General features: G+C 37.1%; 2 protein-coding genes across 2 annotated transcripts; one reads left to right on the forward strand and one right to left on the reverse strand.

Moving 5' to 3' along the window:
* Nucleotides 1–73: 73 nt before the first annotated feature.
* On the forward strand, nucleotides 74–17,225 carry LOC306855323 (uncharacterized protein). The gene is made up of 32 exons (XM_079393929.1): nucleotides 74–269; nucleotides 788–862; nucleotides 1,035–1,073; nucleotides 1,161–1,223; nucleotides 2,414–2,467; nucleotides 2,668–2,703; nucleotides 3,023–3,046; nucleotides 3,165–3,218; nucleotides 3,318–3,371; nucleotides 3,470–3,502; nucleotides 4,196–4,252; nucleotides 4,338–4,391; nucleotides 4,558–4,611; nucleotides 4,710–4,763; nucleotides 5,712–5,765; nucleotides 6,001–6,054; nucleotides 6,168–6,221; nucleotides 6,318–6,371; nucleotides 6,468–6,521; nucleotides 6,630–6,674; nucleotides 7,668–7,721; nucleotides 7,804–7,857; nucleotides 7,938–7,991; nucleotides 12,732–12,803; nucleotides 13,408–13,443; nucleotides 13,532–13,576; nucleotides 13,682–13,714; nucleotides 13,994–14,140; nucleotides 14,311–14,365; nucleotides 14,470–14,658; nucleotides 15,952–16,029; nucleotides 16,149–17,225. The coding sequence occupies exons 1-32, from the start codon at nucleotides 195–197 to the stop codon at nucleotides 16,352–16,354; spliced, it is 2,064 nt and encodes a 687-aa protein (XP_079250055.1). The 5' UTR covers nucleotides 74–194; the 3' UTR covers nucleotides 16,355–17,225.
* On the reverse strand, nucleotides 17,058–18,734 carry LOC306855342 (protein tyrosine phosphatase type IVA 1). Its single transcript, XM_079393959.1, has 5 exons — nucleotides 18,535–18,734; nucleotides 18,328–18,420; nucleotides 18,117–18,247; nucleotides 17,930–18,004; nucleotides 17,058–17,845 (listed from the first exon to the last, which is right to left on the reverse strand). Exons 1-5 carry the CDS (start codon nucleotides 18,637–18,639, stop codon nucleotides 17,728–17,730), a joined length of 522 nt encoding a protein of 173 aa, XP_079250085.1. The 5' UTR covers nucleotides 18,640–18,734; the 3' UTR covers nucleotides 17,058–17,727.
* Between the last annotated feature and the right edge of the window lie 156 nt (nucleotides 18,735–18,890).

Consider the following 18,890-nt stretch of genomic DNA (forward strand, 5'->3'; position numbering starts at 1 on the left):
AACCATTGAACTCCTATCCAATCACCTTCCAGTTCCCAGCACGGCTCATGAATAAACATAACTTTTTAATACTACATCGAGAGACTGGTAGATGGTGTGGAGGTTTAGTTGGGGAATATTGACAGAAAACCCGTGGACCCCAACAAATCTCCTAAAAAGGACTATTTTGCCTCCCTCGAGTCATCAGGGTGACTATGGCGCACGCCGGGGCTCTCCGCGCGTCCCTGCTGCTGATTTTACTGCAGTTAGTCCTGGTCATCTCAGCACAGGTAGGAAACAATGGCTTTCTTTTGCACTAGAGATGCACCGTGTGGGTGTTTGGGGTCACTGTATGCTTTTTAAAATGTCTTAATAATAATAATAATAATAATAATAATAAAAAAGAGCCCAAAACAGTAAAAATATATAGACAAGAAAAGGAATGTGTTTTGATAGGACATTATTAAATAATATATACTACCTTTTTCCCCCACATATGCACTATTTATGAACTGTATGTCATATATTTCTTAATGCCAAGTTTTTTCATTAAGTGTATCTGAATTTGCAAGCATCTGAGAGCATTGCTTGACATATGGAAGTTATTTTCAGTAAATGGTCCAGGTGTGCACAGCTGTTTTCCCAGGATAAGAGAGAGCCAATGTGATACCTCTAACTACAGCATCAGTCACACCTACAATGACTTCATTGTTCTTAAGACTAAACTATTGGGATTGCAGGATAAATTTGGAGCAAGCTGAGGTTTGTTTTTGTAAATGCATTTCTGTTATTATTGTATTTTTTTTAGAGGGGGCCAGTTGGTCCAAGAGGACCACCTGGACCTCCAGGGCTTCCTGGGTTTTCTGGTGTTGACGGCATTGATGTGAGTCACATATCGATCATTTTATCTATCTATTTATTTATTTAATTCCTCAGAGATTCTCTGATTTCTCAGCTTACAGTATATGGTATATGCTTGTAGCCTCCAATAACAACTTTTATTTGAGTTATTCAGTATTTTGTATTACTTTGTATTATATTTTATATTACTTCAGGGTGAAAGGGGACCTGGCCCTGGCCCAGATGGCCCTCCAGTAAGTATTTACCTTTTTCGCTACAAAAATGAATTCTGCATAGCTGAAATGATGTGCAACAATCCATTAATCTGATGAATTGGTCAGGGCCTTGGTGGGGACAATGGCAAGGATGGATTAAATGGCCTTCCAGGAAAACCAGGAGCGGATGTGAGTCTTGTTCTTTATTTTTGTAAAGGTCTAGAAATCAAGATAAAATCAACTTTTCTTTTCTAAGTAACACTTGCAGCATCGGAGCCTTGAGTGTAGTTTGCATTGGAGGGGTCTGAGTGAAAAAAAGCTCCTGGATGGAAAAAAGAACCATAGAGGAGAGGAAAGAGAAAGCAGGGAGAGCCTCATATTGGCTTCCTGATGAAGACAGAGGCCTTTTTGTAGAAGTATGGAGCCATGGGAGCTGAACTGTGTACTGGACTGAGCATTAAACCGAAGTACACTGACTGCTTTGTGACTCCCCTGAGCTTTATAATTTAGCTAGTGCTATTATTAATCACAGGAAAAATCATTTCTTTATCAGTGTTTTTGTCTTGTGTTCATATATATTTACTCATATATCATGAATTAAGTCTTACACCTCTTGTTTAAAACATGAATCAAGACAAGCTTTAAAATCCTTTTTTTTATTTTGCTTCTAAAGTAAATGATCTTCTTTATTTTACTTAAAGGGCATTTTAATATTTTTCCTAAAAAATAACTAATTAAGATTTTTTTTTAATTATTTGCAGAGTAGCCTATTATTTATACATTACTGTAAAAAAAAAAAAAAAATATATATATATATATATATATATAAAGATGTTATATTTTTGATTGCATTATGAGCCTATCATGTTGGCATTATTTGTACAAAAACCTTTTTTTTATTTTGTATGAATGGTTGTATTGTAATTACTGATGCAAATAAGTTTAGTAAAACATTAATTCTAAAGCATTCTATATGCATATTGTTATATAAAAATGGCTATCACTTATAGATATAGATATGTTTCCTATCCCCTTAGATATGTGTCCTGTTTTCCTTAAAGTGTTGAAAACGGCTATCTGCAGTGGTCTGCTGTACATAATAGAGAAAATGTGGGTGGGGTTTGCTACTTGTCAAAGTCAGGGGATTGGTAAATGTCATTTATGATTGGTCAATGTGTCTGTGTCTGAGGCAATTTATTAATTTCATATACATGATGTTTCAAACAATATTATCAAAATGAAATAATGAGCTCTGAAATTCTGCAGCTGTACACAATACCATTAGTTCAGCGATCAGTTCAGTGAATAAAGTAACAGACATTTGATCTGCAGTCAGTTAAAGTGAAGTCCATGCTTATAGATTTTTGTGTCTTTCTAAGGGTTTGACTGGGCCCCGTGGTACCCCTGGCCCTGTTGGCCCTCCTGGACAAAAAGTAAGTTCACACTTAATATTAAATTCCACTTATTATTTCACTTTTCAGTTAATAATAAGTAAAAGTGCACATAAACGTGTTTTTAATATATTAGATCTTTATTGTGAATGGCTGTATTGTAGTATTAGTGATGCTTCATTTGAAGAATTACTTCTAAATCATTGAAGTTCACCTGTGGTTTGACATTTATTCTTTATCAGGGTGAACCGGGTGAGCCGGGACCAAGGGGAGCCATTGTAAGTAAATGCTTCAAATTCTCATCAACAAATGTGTCTCATGTAATTTTAGCGTGCTGCTAGAATAATCAGATCTTAATAGGGATGTTTTCTGTCCAGTTAGTTTGTTATTATGGAAAAATATATATCTGTTTAAACAGTGACCAGATGGCTGTACACACTTAGAGCTGTTGCAAGCATTAGGTCATTCAATAAAGTTTTGGCCAATGACCTTCTAGTGTGTTCTGTGATTTAATGCTGCAAGGCTGTACTGGCCTGATGCACACTTTGTTTGATTTTTTTTCCTTGCTAATTTGGTGTCATTGCATATCTTTAACAGGGTGTTGGAGAGGATGGTGAAGCTGTGAGTGCATAATATTTCATTTTATTATTGTTTAGGTTTTAATAGGGGACATTATTAGTACATTGCTCTGTTGTTATTCAAGAATAGGCTGTTTAATTGTTTTCCTTTTCTACTGAAGGGTGCTGATGGGGAAGATGGGTTACCTGGAGAGCTGGGCAAAGTCGGACCTCCTGTATGTAACATTATTCCATTATACACCGATCCAAAAACAAATTAAAATCAAATGCATGGATAATAAATTTGAGTATGTGCCTCTGGTTCTGCTGTAAAGGGAAGTCGTGGACCGAGAGGTCCTGTTGGTGATCCAGGACTGTCAGGGCCCAGAGTAAGTCATGTTTAGATCTTAACGATGCTTTACTGATATCCTGGATTCATAAATGGCTCTAAAACAGTACTGTTGAACTATACTCCTTCTATCCATAGGGCCCTCCTGGAGTCTGGGATGGTAAGGAGCTGGTATGTAGCTTTAAGTCTTACATCTGGTAGCACTTTGCACTAAATTTGTCTTTTGCTCTTCAGATTTCTGATTGCAGTCTTCTGTAAATAACAATATTTGTTATGCTATTATATTTGTGTATGTTGAATGTGATTTTTGTATAAATTATTCAGCTTCTTGGCTGCTTTCTCTATTCCTCCAACAGAACTGTCATCACATGTTAGGACTCTTTTACCTTTATATGTTGATTTAGTTCAGCCAGTTTATACAATTGTACTGTGAGATTAATAGAGATACTAGAGAGGACTAGAGAATTTTCCTAAAAAAAATCAAATGAGTATTACAAATGTTAAATTCATTGTTCCGTACCCAGACTATCCACAAGCCTTTTAGACAACAATTGAGTGATGTTTTCAAAAACATTTCTATTATAGATGATTACTATGGAATTGGTAGTTAATATCTGAGATTTTCATTCATTTTTATATAAACTCAAAGGTATTTGACCTTTAACTAACCTGCTGTTAAAATATAAGGCTTTTCAAAACTAAAAGTGAAAAAACATCACTCTTTATGACAGGTTGGCATGTAAATGTTTTAAATTAGATGCAACATAGTATGAAATATTTTCAATAATTCAAGTAGGCATAAGTATTGTAAATCTTTATCATCAATGTTTCTGCTAATTAATCTGTCTTTGTTATGTTTCTCAGTGTCCAAATGCCTGTACTTCTGGCCTGAATGGTTACACTGGTCTTCCAGGCATGAAGGTAAGTTTGAAATGATATTTAATTCAATTAATTCACACTTTCTGGATGCTCAAACAAGTATTGCTCATTCTTTGTTCATCTTTAGGGCCACAAAGGTGTCAAAGGTGAATCAGGTGAACCAGGAAGGCAAGGACATAAGGTGACAGTTGCATAGGTCAAGTTTGGTGTGATTACTTTGTGACAAATAATTAATGTATCAAATTGAGGCCCACTGCACAACATCATTGTTATAATAATAAAGCTAGCTAAGAGACAAAAATCCAGTCGGGTGTGTAATTTTGTTGTGTTTCTCTTACATCTTACAGGGTGAAGAAGGAGACCAGGGAGCACCTGGAGAGCCAGGAGCACAAGGACTTCCTGTAAAAAAAGACATTACTTATTTACTGTTTTTTGTTTGTGTCAGGTGTGAGAGTGCTGTCACTCAACATCTCTTTGTGTGCTTGTTTTGTTATTATAGGGTCCACAGGGTCTCAGAGGAATCACAGGGATGATGGGCTCAAAAGGGGACAGGGTGAGGATCAAAAGTAGGGCTGGGTAAAAAAAAATCAATTTCTCCATTTTAATCGATTCTCGTTTTTACGAAACGATGCTGATTCTTAAATAATAAGAATCGATTAGACTAGATTTGTTTTCGGTTAATGAACACAACATTGTAGCATGCCTCCCATCTAATAAATTGCAATAAGGTTTGTGCTTTGTTACTTTTGATATGAAACAAAGTGTCAGATTTCAAATTCTGTCCATTTTATAACAACATTCAAACAATAAATGCTGTTTTGCCGCTGTTTAATGTGGAGATCCATTTGCTGAAGTCACCTTTATTTATTATTCATTTATAAACAATCAATTTTCCAGTTAGAGTCAGTTCATCATTGATCAAGCCATGTCATCATCCAACTCACTTCTGTTCAAATAGTATCTGTGCAATCAAGTCGACAATATTGCCATATATGAAGTGAAATTAAGAAATTTTGCTAAATATACGCACCATATAACATATCATTATAAATTTCACTGCTCCTCAGTAATACATTTTTGTTTGAATAAATCTGTCAAGTTTTTATGATAGCCACCATTTAAATGTTTATATTTCAAAAAATGAATTGGAGTAAAAATATAATTCTATAATTGTAAAGTTAGTATTATTGCTTTATTATTATGAAAACGTATAACTTACGTGTAATTTAAGTGTATGTATACAAATCAGTCCATTTTAACCTTATGCAGTACCAACTGACTCTCAGGTATATTTTACAGCATTAATTAAGATATATTTTTTCCATGAGAAAATTTGACATGTAATGTACCCGATATATCCAAAATAACAGATATCGAGCAAGCTCGTGAATCAAAATCGAATCGAATCGTCAAAACCCAGCCCTAATCAAAAGGTCTTCATATCTAAATCAATAACAATGATATCTTTTGAAATGACCAAATGTATTTTCTTCTCCATTAGGGACCTCGTGGAAATGTTGGTGACCTGGGCCCTCAGGGTATTCAGGGCGCTCCTGTAAGTGGCAAAATCTAAATATTTTATTTTTTACAGATTTTGTTCCTATAAGTCACTGCAAAGTTTTGGCTTTTAACCACATTTTTTATTATATAATATAATTAATTTACATTAATGTTAATATTATCTTTACAGGTCCAGGTTTTACATTTTCCAAGCTCTTGACTGATTTGTTTTTGTTAATGAATGCATGAAATAAAACGTATAGATTTATATTGTTTTTCAATTTTTAAAGGGTGATCGGGGTCAAAGAGGAAAAGTAGGTGAGACTGGACCAAAAGGAGCTCAGGTGAGTTATCATACCACAACAAAACAACACATGCATCATGACATGTCACATATCTCAAGCAGACTTAACAAGCTTGCTATATTTTGATTTCTAATGTGGCTTCTTCTTTCTAGGGAACTCGGGGGTTGCAGGGACTTATGGGTTTACCTGGACCGAAAGGAGAGACTGTAAGTTACCTGTGTTGTAGTTTTATGAATGCTATTCTATATTGTATTATCCTAAAGTGAATTATTATACAATAAAATTGCATCTTTGTGATGTAGGGTCTGCCTGGGGTGGATGCTCGTGACGGTATTCCAGGGCTGCCTGCAGTGAAGGTAATGAATTTAATTCATGCCTGCAGAGAAAAATCATATACATCACTGTTTGTCTCTTTCTGTAGTGAAGCGAGTTTTATCTGCATATTGTTTTAGGGTCTTCCTGGGAAAGTTGGCTCGCCTGGTGAGGCTGGACTTCAGGGATTTCCAGTACGTATGACCTTTGACCCCTGTTCGATATGCAATTAATATGCCGTGATATCTACTTGTGAGATGACTGGGAATGGCTTGCATTTTTGATACTTTCTTCTCCTTCAGGGTTTGTCAGGCATTCCAGGAGCAAAAGGTCACATGGGAGAAAAAGTAGGTGTGAATCATTAGAGTGTATCTTCATCAAAGTGTGCATTTTTTTGCTATCTTAGTATATCCAAGATAGATTCCTGTTTTAAATGTGTACTCAGATACACTGCCATTCAAAAGTTTGGGTCAGTAAGATTTTCAGTAAGATTATTTTTTTTTAATACCTTTATTCAGCAAGGATGCATTAAATCGATCAAAAGTGACAGTAAAGACTTTTGCAATGTTACAAAAAAAATCTTTTCAAACTATTTTTCATCAAAAAATCCTGAGGAAAAGGAATCATGGTTTCCACAAAAATATAAAGCAATATTAAGTGGCTTTTTTTTTTTTCTTCATTAAAAATCTTGAGCACCAGCTCAAGCATGATTTCTGAAGAATCTTGTGACAGTGAAGACACTGAAGAAGTAGTAATGCTGAAACTTTTTTCATGGCCGATTATTGATTTTTATTTTTATTATCCCAGCAAATGGGCCAATTCCAGTACCTAATGTTTGCTCTATTACCATTTTAAATTAGAGGTAACCACCGCATTGTAATCCCAATCCAAACAAAGATGCTACATACATATAGCATGAGCTGTTATTTTTGGTATTTCAATTGGATTGTATAAATTCAAGATTTAAAGCAAAACACTTACTATAAACACTACTTTCTTAGGCATTATATGGAGGTAAGATGAAAAGAAAATGCCATTGAAACTTTTGTGATCCGAGCATTGTGAACAGTGAGCCTTGATCTGTCTGGGACAGTATTTTCTCTACTCTCTTCTTTTCGCCTGTCTTCAGCCTGTGCTGTTACTGGCTTCTGTTAACGTCCCATTTTCAAGTGACATTTTGCAAAATGATTCCAATGCATTTTGTGTGCAACACTGGAACATAGATCAATATACCTGAATGTTTGGAGCAAAAGCCGTCTGGTTGCGAATGATGGCTGGTCAACCGGTGCATCTCTAGAGTCCATTAGCAGGAAGGATTACCTGTTTTGTCTTTGCTCCAGGGAAATACTGGTGATCCAGGTGTGGCAGGTCTGATTGGAAATAATGGAAAAACAGTGAGTCACGGTTATCCATTTGTTCACCACAGCTTGCAGGCCTGTGTGGATGGATGAACATCTTCTGTTGTTTTGATTTCAGGGTGAACGTGGCGAGCAGGGAGAGGTGGGACCAGTCGGACCTAGAGGTGGGCCAGTGAGTATATTTCCTTTTTCATCATATAGTGTCATATAAAGAAATGTGTCACTTCTATAATGTTCTGTCTTTTTCTCCAGGGTGAGAGAGGAGTGAGAGGCCCTGATGGGCCTGCAGGCTCGCCAGGTGCGAGGGTGAGTCATCAGAAACCACAATTCAGTTCAACTCTCCATTATATCACCATAAAAGATGCTTTATACCAGGGGTCACCACACTCGGTCCTGGAGGGCTGGTGTCCTGCAGAGTTTAGCTCCAACTTGCCTCAACACACCTGCCTTGAAGTTTCAAGTATACCAAGAAAGACCTTGATTAGCTGGTTCAGGTGTGTTTGATTAGGGTTGGAGCTAAACTCTGCAGGACACCGGCCCTTCAGCAACAAGTTTGGTGACCTCTGCTTTATACAATAATAAAAACACTCCTGGTTGGGATATAACGACTCACTCAACTCACAATGCGATATGATTCATGATACTGATTTCACTATACGTTTTTCTCACAATTTTTTTAACAATATGAGATTTAAGACAAATTCTAAATGAAAAGGTGTCCTTCTATTATTTCTCAGACAAAATGTTGCCCATTTCTTGTGAAATTGAAATGTCACATAATAAAACTAAACTGAAACTTTAAAAACAATCCCAAATAAAATAAATAAATAGTACAAAAAAAGAGAAATCTCTTCATATAAACAAACTAAGGCTTTGCCTGTGCTCTTTCCATTTTAAGTTAGAGGCAACCACTGCATTTTAATCAGAGTCCAAACAAAGATGCTGCATACATGCACGTGAGCAGCTTTTGATTTAAATTAGACTGTACAATTTAGAAATTTGAAGCAAATACAGAATGATGAAAACTGAACTACATATAAAACACTGAACAAAAACAGGAGACTGGATGAATGAGAACGCAAATTCACTTTCTGACAGCAGGTGGCGCTTATGGAACAGCAGCAATACAGCGTTTCCTTGTACACCGCTATAAACAAAGCAGTGCAGCGCTTATAAACACTACTTTACTATGAATTATACAGAGGAAAGATAAAAATATAATACCATCGAAATTCTTATACAGAGTTCTGGCATGAAACTCTAGATAATGCAGTCCGATAGGTCCAACTCAATCTGATCTAATGACATCATTATCACATGGCACAGCTGATTGGTTCTTTCCTGTATCGGTAGCCAATGAGCTCACTGCTCAACATTCAAATGAATGACTAGTGCTTGCTGTAGCAGTTTGCAGCTTGCTTCATAAACCCTCCACCTTCCCCAGCTCCACCTGTATAGATCTGCTATGACGTGATTCATGTATGCTATATGGGGGTTATTTCATGTATGTTATATTTGCTGCAGCAATATTTCTTACATGCTCACGGCAGCATGTTGTGGATGTATTGGCAGTAGCAAGTCTTGGTACTTGCCCTGCCACAGCAGCAGTGTAGCAGATCTATTCTGCCAAGACCAAATACATTAACATTGTCATGTACATTACCATGCCAATCGCTCCGAGAATTGTCATGACAGAACTGAAGTCAGTTCCCCTCAGAGATACATTCATATAAACCCCCGATTCGTTTAACATCTCAACCAACTTGAATCGTCACATATTTTTATCGATTTTCAACTGGCTCCGTGAGCATCATTACATCCCTTCTCTTAGGTGAAGCTTCATGGCAATTGAGAATAGCCTGGAGCTACAAAGAACAGGCAAAAATGTGGAAAGAGATAAAGGACAAATGAAAGAAGAAGATAAATCGTTGGAAGATGACAAATAAGACAAGAAAATGGATTCCAAAGAAATTACACAAGAAATTCCTGTCCCACATTGCAGACTTGATATGGAAGTCTTGTTGCATTCTCACGCACACATCTCGGAAGTCTAAGACAGTAGGGTGTCCACTATTAAGAAATCCATGGGGCAAAGTGTAAAAGCAGGACTGTGTGGGCTGAGGTTACCATTTGGGACAGGCCAAAATATAATGGTAAATATTTAGTTTGTACATGAACATAAGCTCTATATCTATTTACATTTAAAAATTTAAGACAATACATATTGTATTATATTATTACAATATATGTGTGTGTGTTTACATAAAGAATTGCAAACATTTTTGTATTTAAATATGCAATAAGGCATAATCTAATTAAATATGCGCATAAATGTACAGCACATACAGTGCCCTCCAAAAGTATTGGAACAGTAAAGACAAAATTGCTCTGTTGGCTGTGGAGGCAATACATTTACAAATATGATTAAAAGATGAATATGAGACAAAACTACAGAATGTCAAATTTTATTATTGGGTGATTCAACACATAGATGTTTTACCAGCTAAGAAGATCAGCACTTTTAGAGTTTCATCCCTCTATCTGATGTGATCATAAGTATTGGAACAGTTTCCTCACAGGACTTTCTAAGTGATCAGCTGTGTCCTGTTGCATTAATTCTTCAGATATTAAAAGCAGGGAATGTGTTGTATCAGTTATATCCATTACTTCTGTATTCTGAATCTTGCATTCGATGATGACACACACAAACCAGGATGAAGATGAGGGAGCTGACTTTGAGAGAAAAACAAGCAATTTGGATGCTAAAAGAAAAGAGGAAGTCAGTTAGAGCTCTAGCAAAAACAAAGGGCATGGAGAAATCAAGAGTTTGGAAACCACCAGCGACACCAGCAACCAACAACGACCTGATCGGCTGAGAAAACAACAGTAGCTGATGACAGACAAATCATAAAAGCTGTGAAAATGGACCATAAAAGACGTGTCTGTAAAATCACCAACAACTTCCAGAAAGCTGGGGTGATGCTCTGACAATCTACTGTACTCAGGAGACTTTGACACAGAATTACAGATGCTACACAGCAAGATGCAAACCTCTGACCAAAAATAGAAAGGCAAGATTAGAGTTTGCAAAAAAGCACAAAGGTGGACCAGAAGAGTTTTGGAACTGTGTTTATGGACCGATGAGACAACGATGAACCTTTATCTAAGTGATGGGAAAGCAAAAATGTGGAGAAAAAAAGGGAACTGCAAATGATCCCAAGCATACAGCCTCATCTGTAAAGCATGGTGGAGGTGGTGTCATGGCATGGGCATGCATGGCTGCCTCTGGAACAGGCCATCTCAACTTTTCTGATGACTTAATGTATGATGACAGTAGCAGAATGAATTTGGAAGGGTATAAAACCATCTTGCCCACCAATATTCAAGAAAATGCCACCAGATTCATTGGGAAGTGCTTCATATTGCATCAGGACAATGATCCAAAACACCCTGCCAGTTCAGTCAAGGAATTTATAAGGGCAAAGAAATGGAAAGTCTTAGATTGCCCAAGTCAATCTTCAGATTTAAATCTGGTTGAACATGAATTTCACCAGCTGAAGAGGAGAATAAAGGCAGAAACTCCCCAAAACAAGCAACAATTGGAATTGGCTGCATTAAAGGCTGGGAAAAGTATTTCAAAGGATGAGACCAAGAGTCTGGTGATGTGTATGGGTCACAGACTCACTGCTGTGATTGTGGATCTGCAACTAAATAATAGCTTTTAATCTTTTATATCCACCTTATGTTCAACTGTCCCAATACTTATGCTCACATCAATGAGTGGGATGAACTCTAAAAGTGCTGTTCTTTTTATTTGGTAAAACATGTGTTGAAACGGCTAATAATAAAATGTGACATTCTGTAGTTTTGTCTCATATTCATCTTTTAATCATATTTGCAAATGTCTTGACTCCACAGCCAACAGATAAATTTTTGTCTTCACTGTTCCAATACTTATGGAGGACACTGTAAAATAACATTGGATAAAGTCAGGTTCAAATTTTATTTTAATTTTTTTTTTTCATTTTTGTATCACTGTAATCTGACAGAAAATACTGTCAACAGCCAGAAATGAGAAAACAAAACATATTTTGAGAAAATGGCCTTTAAAGATATGTATTGTAATTTAAATCTACAGATGCAAATACATAAAGTGCAGTAAAACAAACACTTTGATGCGTATTTACAACACAGTATGAAAAGCAGCCCAAAATATAAAAATTGACTAGTGCATAGATTTTTTTTTTTTTTGCTTGTAGTGTCTTGCATTAGAAATAACAAAGAGGGAACAATATTGGGACCCAGTGACTCATTTGTACCTCTAAACTTGTACTACAACACTGTCTAGATGTCCCACAACAAATTTAACACAATCAGAAACATGTTTGAGCTCTCAGATTCCTGTCCTTTTTTTTTTTTACATTTTACGCATTTAGCAGACGCTTTTATCCAAAGCGACTTACATTGCATTCAAGTTACAGTTTTTACATTTTATCAGCTCTTGCTTTCCCTTGGAATCGAACCCATGACCTTGGCGTTGCTAGCGCCATGCTCTACTATTTGAGCTACAGGAAAGCTACATAGCTACGTAGCTTTCCTGTAGCTCAAGCATAGCCATAGATTAACCCCCTCAGCATAGGAAAGCTGTCCTATGCTGAGGAGCTTAATAGTGCTCCAAACTGTAATGCAATCTCCTTAGAAAGCTCTAGTGAACTTTAGTACAGTAATCGGCTGGTAGGGGCATGAATAGCCTGTTGTTATTGAGGCCTAGTAGCTGGTGGTATTTTCTTTGGTAAGGGGATATTCAGAGCAGGACGGGGGGCTGAATGAGCCCTCTGTCTTGCAGGAATTCCTTCAAGCAGCCAGCGAAGGGCATCAGGCTTAATCATAGTCCACATCCATCCACACCTCAGACGAGTCCCGCCAGCACCCTGCTCACTGAGCTGCCGACTGTGTTTGTTTGTTCAGCAGCTACGGGCACAGGCCATGTAGTGTTTGTGAAATTGTATTTATTTATGTGTGTCTGTGTATTTATGTATTTTACAGGGAGCTAAAGGGGATCTGGGCCTTCCTGGTCTTCCAGGGCCTGCTGGCTTCATCGGACAGACAGGCGACAGGGTAGGATTTCAAAAGCAGAAACTGCCAATTGATTCAAAATGCAAAAGAGCCAATCAAATCATTTAATAAAAGTCGTCTATGTTCAGAATAACTTACTATCATAACATTCTATTTACATACTATTTATGCATACTATTCTGCATACTGTGCAGAGTGTGAAAATGTATGCATGCATAGAAATACATTTAAATGACCTCCCAAAATGACCAAAATGTGCAGTATATAGCAAACATACTTGGTATTGCATCCCATAATGCAATTTGGCCTTCAGTTTCCTGTGTGATAAAAAGAAGTGCCTTAAGCGCATTAAGGCATTTTTATACAAAAATATTGCAAAATTCCTGTATTTTAATACAGAATGTGTAATAATGTGAATAAAATGTTTGAAAAGATTCAGTGAAAAGTGAATTTCAGAATTGGAAAAATAAGCTCTGTTATTGGTTCAGTGGATTATAAGCATTATTCTCTTTATTGAAGATCTTTAAAACTAGACTCAGAAACAAATTGCCAAAGTTACAAATGACTTGGAAAAATGAATTAAACATATATTATATTTTTGATACATTAAGATTAAAAGCACAGTCTTATTTTTATCATTTTCTAGGGCGCTGTTGGTCTCTCTGGTCCAAAAGGAGAGCAAGTAAGTCAACATGTATATTTTAATTTTGTAATCTTCAGTATAAATAATTCGATGGATATTATAATGTATCTAATGCGTGTTTGTTTAGGGACCACCGGGTGAAGAGGGAACACCTGGAGAAAAAGGAGATGTTGTAAGTAAAATCAGCACAGATATTTGAATGTTTTTGGATGTATTGGTTATGTATTCTGGCACACCCCTTGCTGATCCTGAACTCCATGTCCATTTATTTTCCCAGGGTGATGAGGGAGAGCCAGGCGAGAAAGGATCAGTGAGTTTGCTTTGAGAAGTGATGCTTTTTTTGTTACTGAAATAAATGTTAACTGAAATAAAATAAATATATATATATATATATAAATTAGACATATATAGATATGGGAAGAAAAAAAACTAATAAAATGACAAAAAACAAAAATACTGAAATGAAAAGGAAAATATAAAAATAAAAACTAGTTCAAAATATTATAAAAAACTCTAATAGCATGTCGATGATGTGCACAAAATTCATTGTCGGCCTCAAAAATATAGTAGTGTTTATTGTTGTGTTCAGACAGGAAAACCAGGAGAGGCAGGAAATAAAGGGCCAGAGGGTGGGCGTGGCCAACCTGGACCCGAGGGCTTAGCTGGAGAGCCTGGCCCAAGAGGCATGCAAGGAGACAGCGGGGTACCTGGGCTGCCTGGGGCACAGGGAAGACCAGTACGCCTGCTTTAATCATCTCATTATTGCCGCCTTAAATATGTGACTCTTTTCTAAAACCTGTCCTAATTGAGGAATTTTTGTGTGATTTGTTCCACCACAGTCATTTAGTCTTTTCTGCCTGCATTAAATGAGGAAATATTAACCGTATCCACATGATTTTCCTCCAGGGCCGAGCACCCACAGATGAACACATCAAGCAGGTCTGCATGAGGGTTTTGCACGGTCAGTATTTTGATATCCAAACAGATATTAACAAATGGAAGCTCGACTCATTGTTAAATTCGAATGACTTTTTTATGATTTTGCCATGTCCGGTTTCCTCACAGGACAGCTCGCCCAGTTGGCAGCCAGTCTGACAAGGCCCGAGTCAGGCATCTCTGGGTTGCCAGGTCCTCCTGGTCCCCCTGGCCTTCCAGGGCCCGCTGGAGACAATGGCTTCCCTGGGCATCCTGGAAGCAGAGGACTGCCAGGTCTCAAAGGGCCCCCGGGGCTCATAGGGAGGAAAGGGCCCAAAGGTGCGAAGAGACAAATTTTGACTTTTGATTGCACTTTGATGCTGATTGCTTTTAGCATAAAGGTGCAGTCAAATTTACCAATGTTCTGCAAATTATCGTAGGCAATATCCAGTCATTTCAATGGAAAGCCACACATTTTTATTTTGCGAAGGTGAATGATTTCCCCACAGTTTTTAGTTGGTGAAGTGGGTTTGCTGTGTTTACCAACAGGAAAGTGATAGGTCTGAAAGTGAGCTATGTTTCACATAAACTGTACAGGCTCAACAATCTGTAAAATTTTACCATGACATGGGCTGAATGAGACAAATGGCCAAATGTAAACTTATGAACAACAGCACAAATGTGATTTACTGGCATAACACATGGAACAAACACTGGGATAAATATTGTATTCGTATTAGTCATATTACTCATTTACTCCTACACTTTAAAAAACGATCTACTTCTTACTATGTTTGTCTTTTCCAGTAAAAACAAAACCAAAATATCAAAGCAAAATGAAAAAAATGTCTGCCAATGGGATAAGAAAAACAAACCTAATGCAAAGGGAATATAAGATTTTTTTTCTGACCCAGCTAGCAGATTATTTTATTTTTAGAAAAAAAACCTGTTCATTTTGACACAGAAAATTTCAAGTAAACGCATCTTTTTTTAAGAATGTTGTGATATTTGTGACCCTGGACCACAAAACCAGTCATAAGGGTAAATTTTTTTTTTTTTTATTGAGATTTATACATCATCTGAAAACTGTATAAGTAAGCTTTCCATTGATGGTACGGTTTGTTAAAATAGTACAATATTTGGCTGAAATACAACTATTGGAAAATCTGCAATCTGAGGGTGAAAAAAAAATAAATTAAAGTTGTCCAAATTAAGTTCTTAGCAATGCATATTACTAATCAAAAAAAAAGTTTTGATATATTTACAGTAGGAAATTTACAAAATATCTTCATGGAACATGATCTTTACTTAATATCCTAATAATTTTTGGCATAAAAGAAAAATCGATAATTTTGACCCAACAATGTATTGTTGGTTATTGCTACCAATATACCTGTGCTACGTATGACTGGTTTTGTGGTCCAGGGTCACATTTGTAACGAAAAATCTTTTTTTTGCAGTGTATCATAACGGACTATATGGATACCTGCATTTTATTTTTGCCATTTAGCATTGTTTTATACCTTATTTTATTCCCTATTCCCAGAACAAATCTGAGATTCTTTTTTTATGGCATGAAGCACCATCTGCATCCCATATTACACTATAAAACCTGTGTTCTTCTTCATTTAGGTGATCAAGGTGACAGGGGAGATAGAGGGCCCACAGTGGTGGGGCCTAAAGGAATACCTGGACCACCAGGGCTCCCAGGTAAGAGCAAGGCCTACATCTTATCTAATATCCATCGTGTGTTAAATGATCTTTAAATCTCTGAATATCATGCTTCTGACTGCTGGCCTGTTTCTCCGTCTGTTCGTCGACTGGCTCAGGCGAACATGGGAAACCAGCATATGGCAGCAGTGGGCGTGATGGTCTGAGAGGACCAGCAGGTGTTCCTGGAATGCCAGGTGTGCCCGGGCCACCAGGTCCCTCCGGCCCTAATGGATATTGCGAGTCATCTCAGTGCATGCTTCAAGAAGTTGCGAGTCCGAGACATTTCAAAGACTCCAGCATGAAGGGACCAGATGGTCTATGAGCTGACAGCCATCAGCGAGCTACACATCAGAGCCCAGCATCTCTGGACAGGGAAAGTTGAGAGACTAACGGAGTGACTCCCTCTACGAGGAGATTTCTGTGTCAGTGGTATATGCAGGTGTGATTGTACTTATCAAACACCTGTGTGAAGTTGGATCAGTTCATATTAGGGTTCCCAGTTTCATTCAATCCCCTTTTATAGATAATTATTTTTTGGACATACTTTTGTATAGTTCCAATAATTATATTAAGATTCAAAATAAACCTAAATTGCCCGATAAATAATGAAATTATAGCTTGCAAAAAATAAATATACTTTGTATTTTTTAGGTCCTGGATGCATACAACACTTTACACATTAAAGGCTGTTAAAAGGACTTTAAATCAGAGGGGGTCCTAAACATTGTAAATTTGTCAATATTGCATTGCTAAAAAGTAATTTGCAAGCATTTTATTAAATGGTTTTTGGGTTGTTTTAACCTTAGAGACCTCCAATTTCGTGAAAATATTTTGTGGTTCTTTGCAGTGAGGGAGAGTTCTTGATGTTTAAAAACGATCTAGGAATTTTTTATATTCTTTATTTATTGTAGATAAGACTGATGTGACATCAACGGTTGTGAAAAGGGAGGAAAATAAAAGAATTTTGATAAAGTGCTGCATGTTTTTAATTTAAAAGTTAAAATCAAGCACAGACTAGGTCAAATGCTCCTTCAGTGCATCTTTATTGTACTCTCAAATTGGCAAACTTGTTACTTGCTATACTAAAACACATATCCAATGATATAAATAGGTGATTTGACAGTACACAATCAAATACCATACGTAAATCAAGTATTGAAATATTAAGTTACGCACATCAAATAAAAAGGCATAAAAATACTGCAGACAGTGAGGTCCAGTTTTAAGCCAAAACACAAACATCACACTATTGACATGGCAGTAATAGGTAAACAAAGTTTGGATAAACAACAAAAAGTAGTACCCCACCCTTCAATATATTTATATAAAGAGATTTTATTTTCCTCTTTTTTGTTTTTTTACCTCTTCCTGATTTTTTTCTGCAAGACATCGATAAACCTCTTCAAATGCCACCGAGAACTCCTCCACCAGATGGCATCTATTAATTAAACCATTTAGGCTATAAAGCATACTACGTGTTTGGCAGAGTTGGGATTTGACCATGTTTCATCAACAAACTTCATCGCAAAACAATAAGCGCATGTTCAACCAAGCACTTTAAGAGAAGGGCGGGGGCCACGAAATAAGCTTAATTTTTTGTGACGGCATTTTCACAGTTACCAATTAAGAGAACAAACTACCTATGCTAGATACAAATTCCCATTACACATTTGAGAAAGGCTGATACGCAAGCTTTTACTGAATGCAGCAGTTGTTGCGGTGGCCGTTGGAATCCTTGAATCGAAGACGCATTTTGGGACGATATTTTTCCAGATAGAAGAGCTGCTTGCTGTTGAATGCTCCACGGCGCTTTCTGGGTGGAAGAAATTTAATGAAATAAACCTTTGTGTTTAAGAATGGAGATCATATCATTTTCAAAAATGTGAAGTTAACTTACTGTCGAATGAACTGAACAGCATCCTCATATTTCATGCCACACTCAATCAGGGCCAGAGCAACCAGCACTGGGGCTCTGTGGGGGATAAAAAAAATACTACTAAGATTTCCATGCAGCGCTAAAACGTGTTTTATTCCATGTTTATACCTTATGATACATGCAATGATGATGAATTCCATAAAATTACCTTCCGAGGCCTGCAACACAATGTACTGCAATACAGCAGCCTGGCTCCTCCCTAAACTTCATCCGAAGAAGATTCAGCCAATCATCAACGATCTGGTTAGAGGGAGGAGCTCCATCGTCAAAGGGCCAATCCTGCATTAAAAGAGCATCTGAGATAAGCATGGACATTTCTATTCACTGTCATGTAGGTGAACTAGTTCATGTGGACTTACCAGAACCTGAATACCTTCTTTAACAACCAGGTTTGCATCATATGTGGCCTCACACACTCGAACTACCGTCGTCACCCCATATTTCTTCAGTTCCTAATGGATGGGAGGGAAAATCATGTAAGGGATGTTTTGCAGTTACTGTAATGATGAGGGTTTTATAATTGTCTATCCAAAACAAGACTTTTAGTGTTTAAATCAACCACTCACCTCAATGAATTTGTGAAGCGTGGCATTAGTGGGGTTGTGGGTAATGAGGAATCTCATGTTTTTGTAAGTGATCTCCACTGGGGCAGGTCTATTCATACGAGCCATTTTTGACTTTTCAAAATAGCTTGAAAATCTCAAAAACAAAAACTGGAAGAAACTCTCTCTAATAACAAAAGAAAATCTGTCGTTTAGGAGAAAAGAGGTGTGACCCAGAGGTGGGCAGGATTAATAGCAAGAAAACAAAAACAAGGCTGGTCCTCTGGTGAGATTGAAGACGTAGGGCCGGCGAGGGCAGTGAACTTCAAAAGATTTTTTTACCCCATCCAGAACTGCCGACCACTGTGGACGCCCGATCT

This window comes from Barbus barbus (assembly GCF_936440315.1).
Source record: "Barbus barbus genome assembly, chromosome: 35".
Lineage (NCBI taxonomy): Eukaryota > Metazoa > Chordata > Actinopteri > Cypriniformes > Cyprinidae > Barbus > Barbus barbus.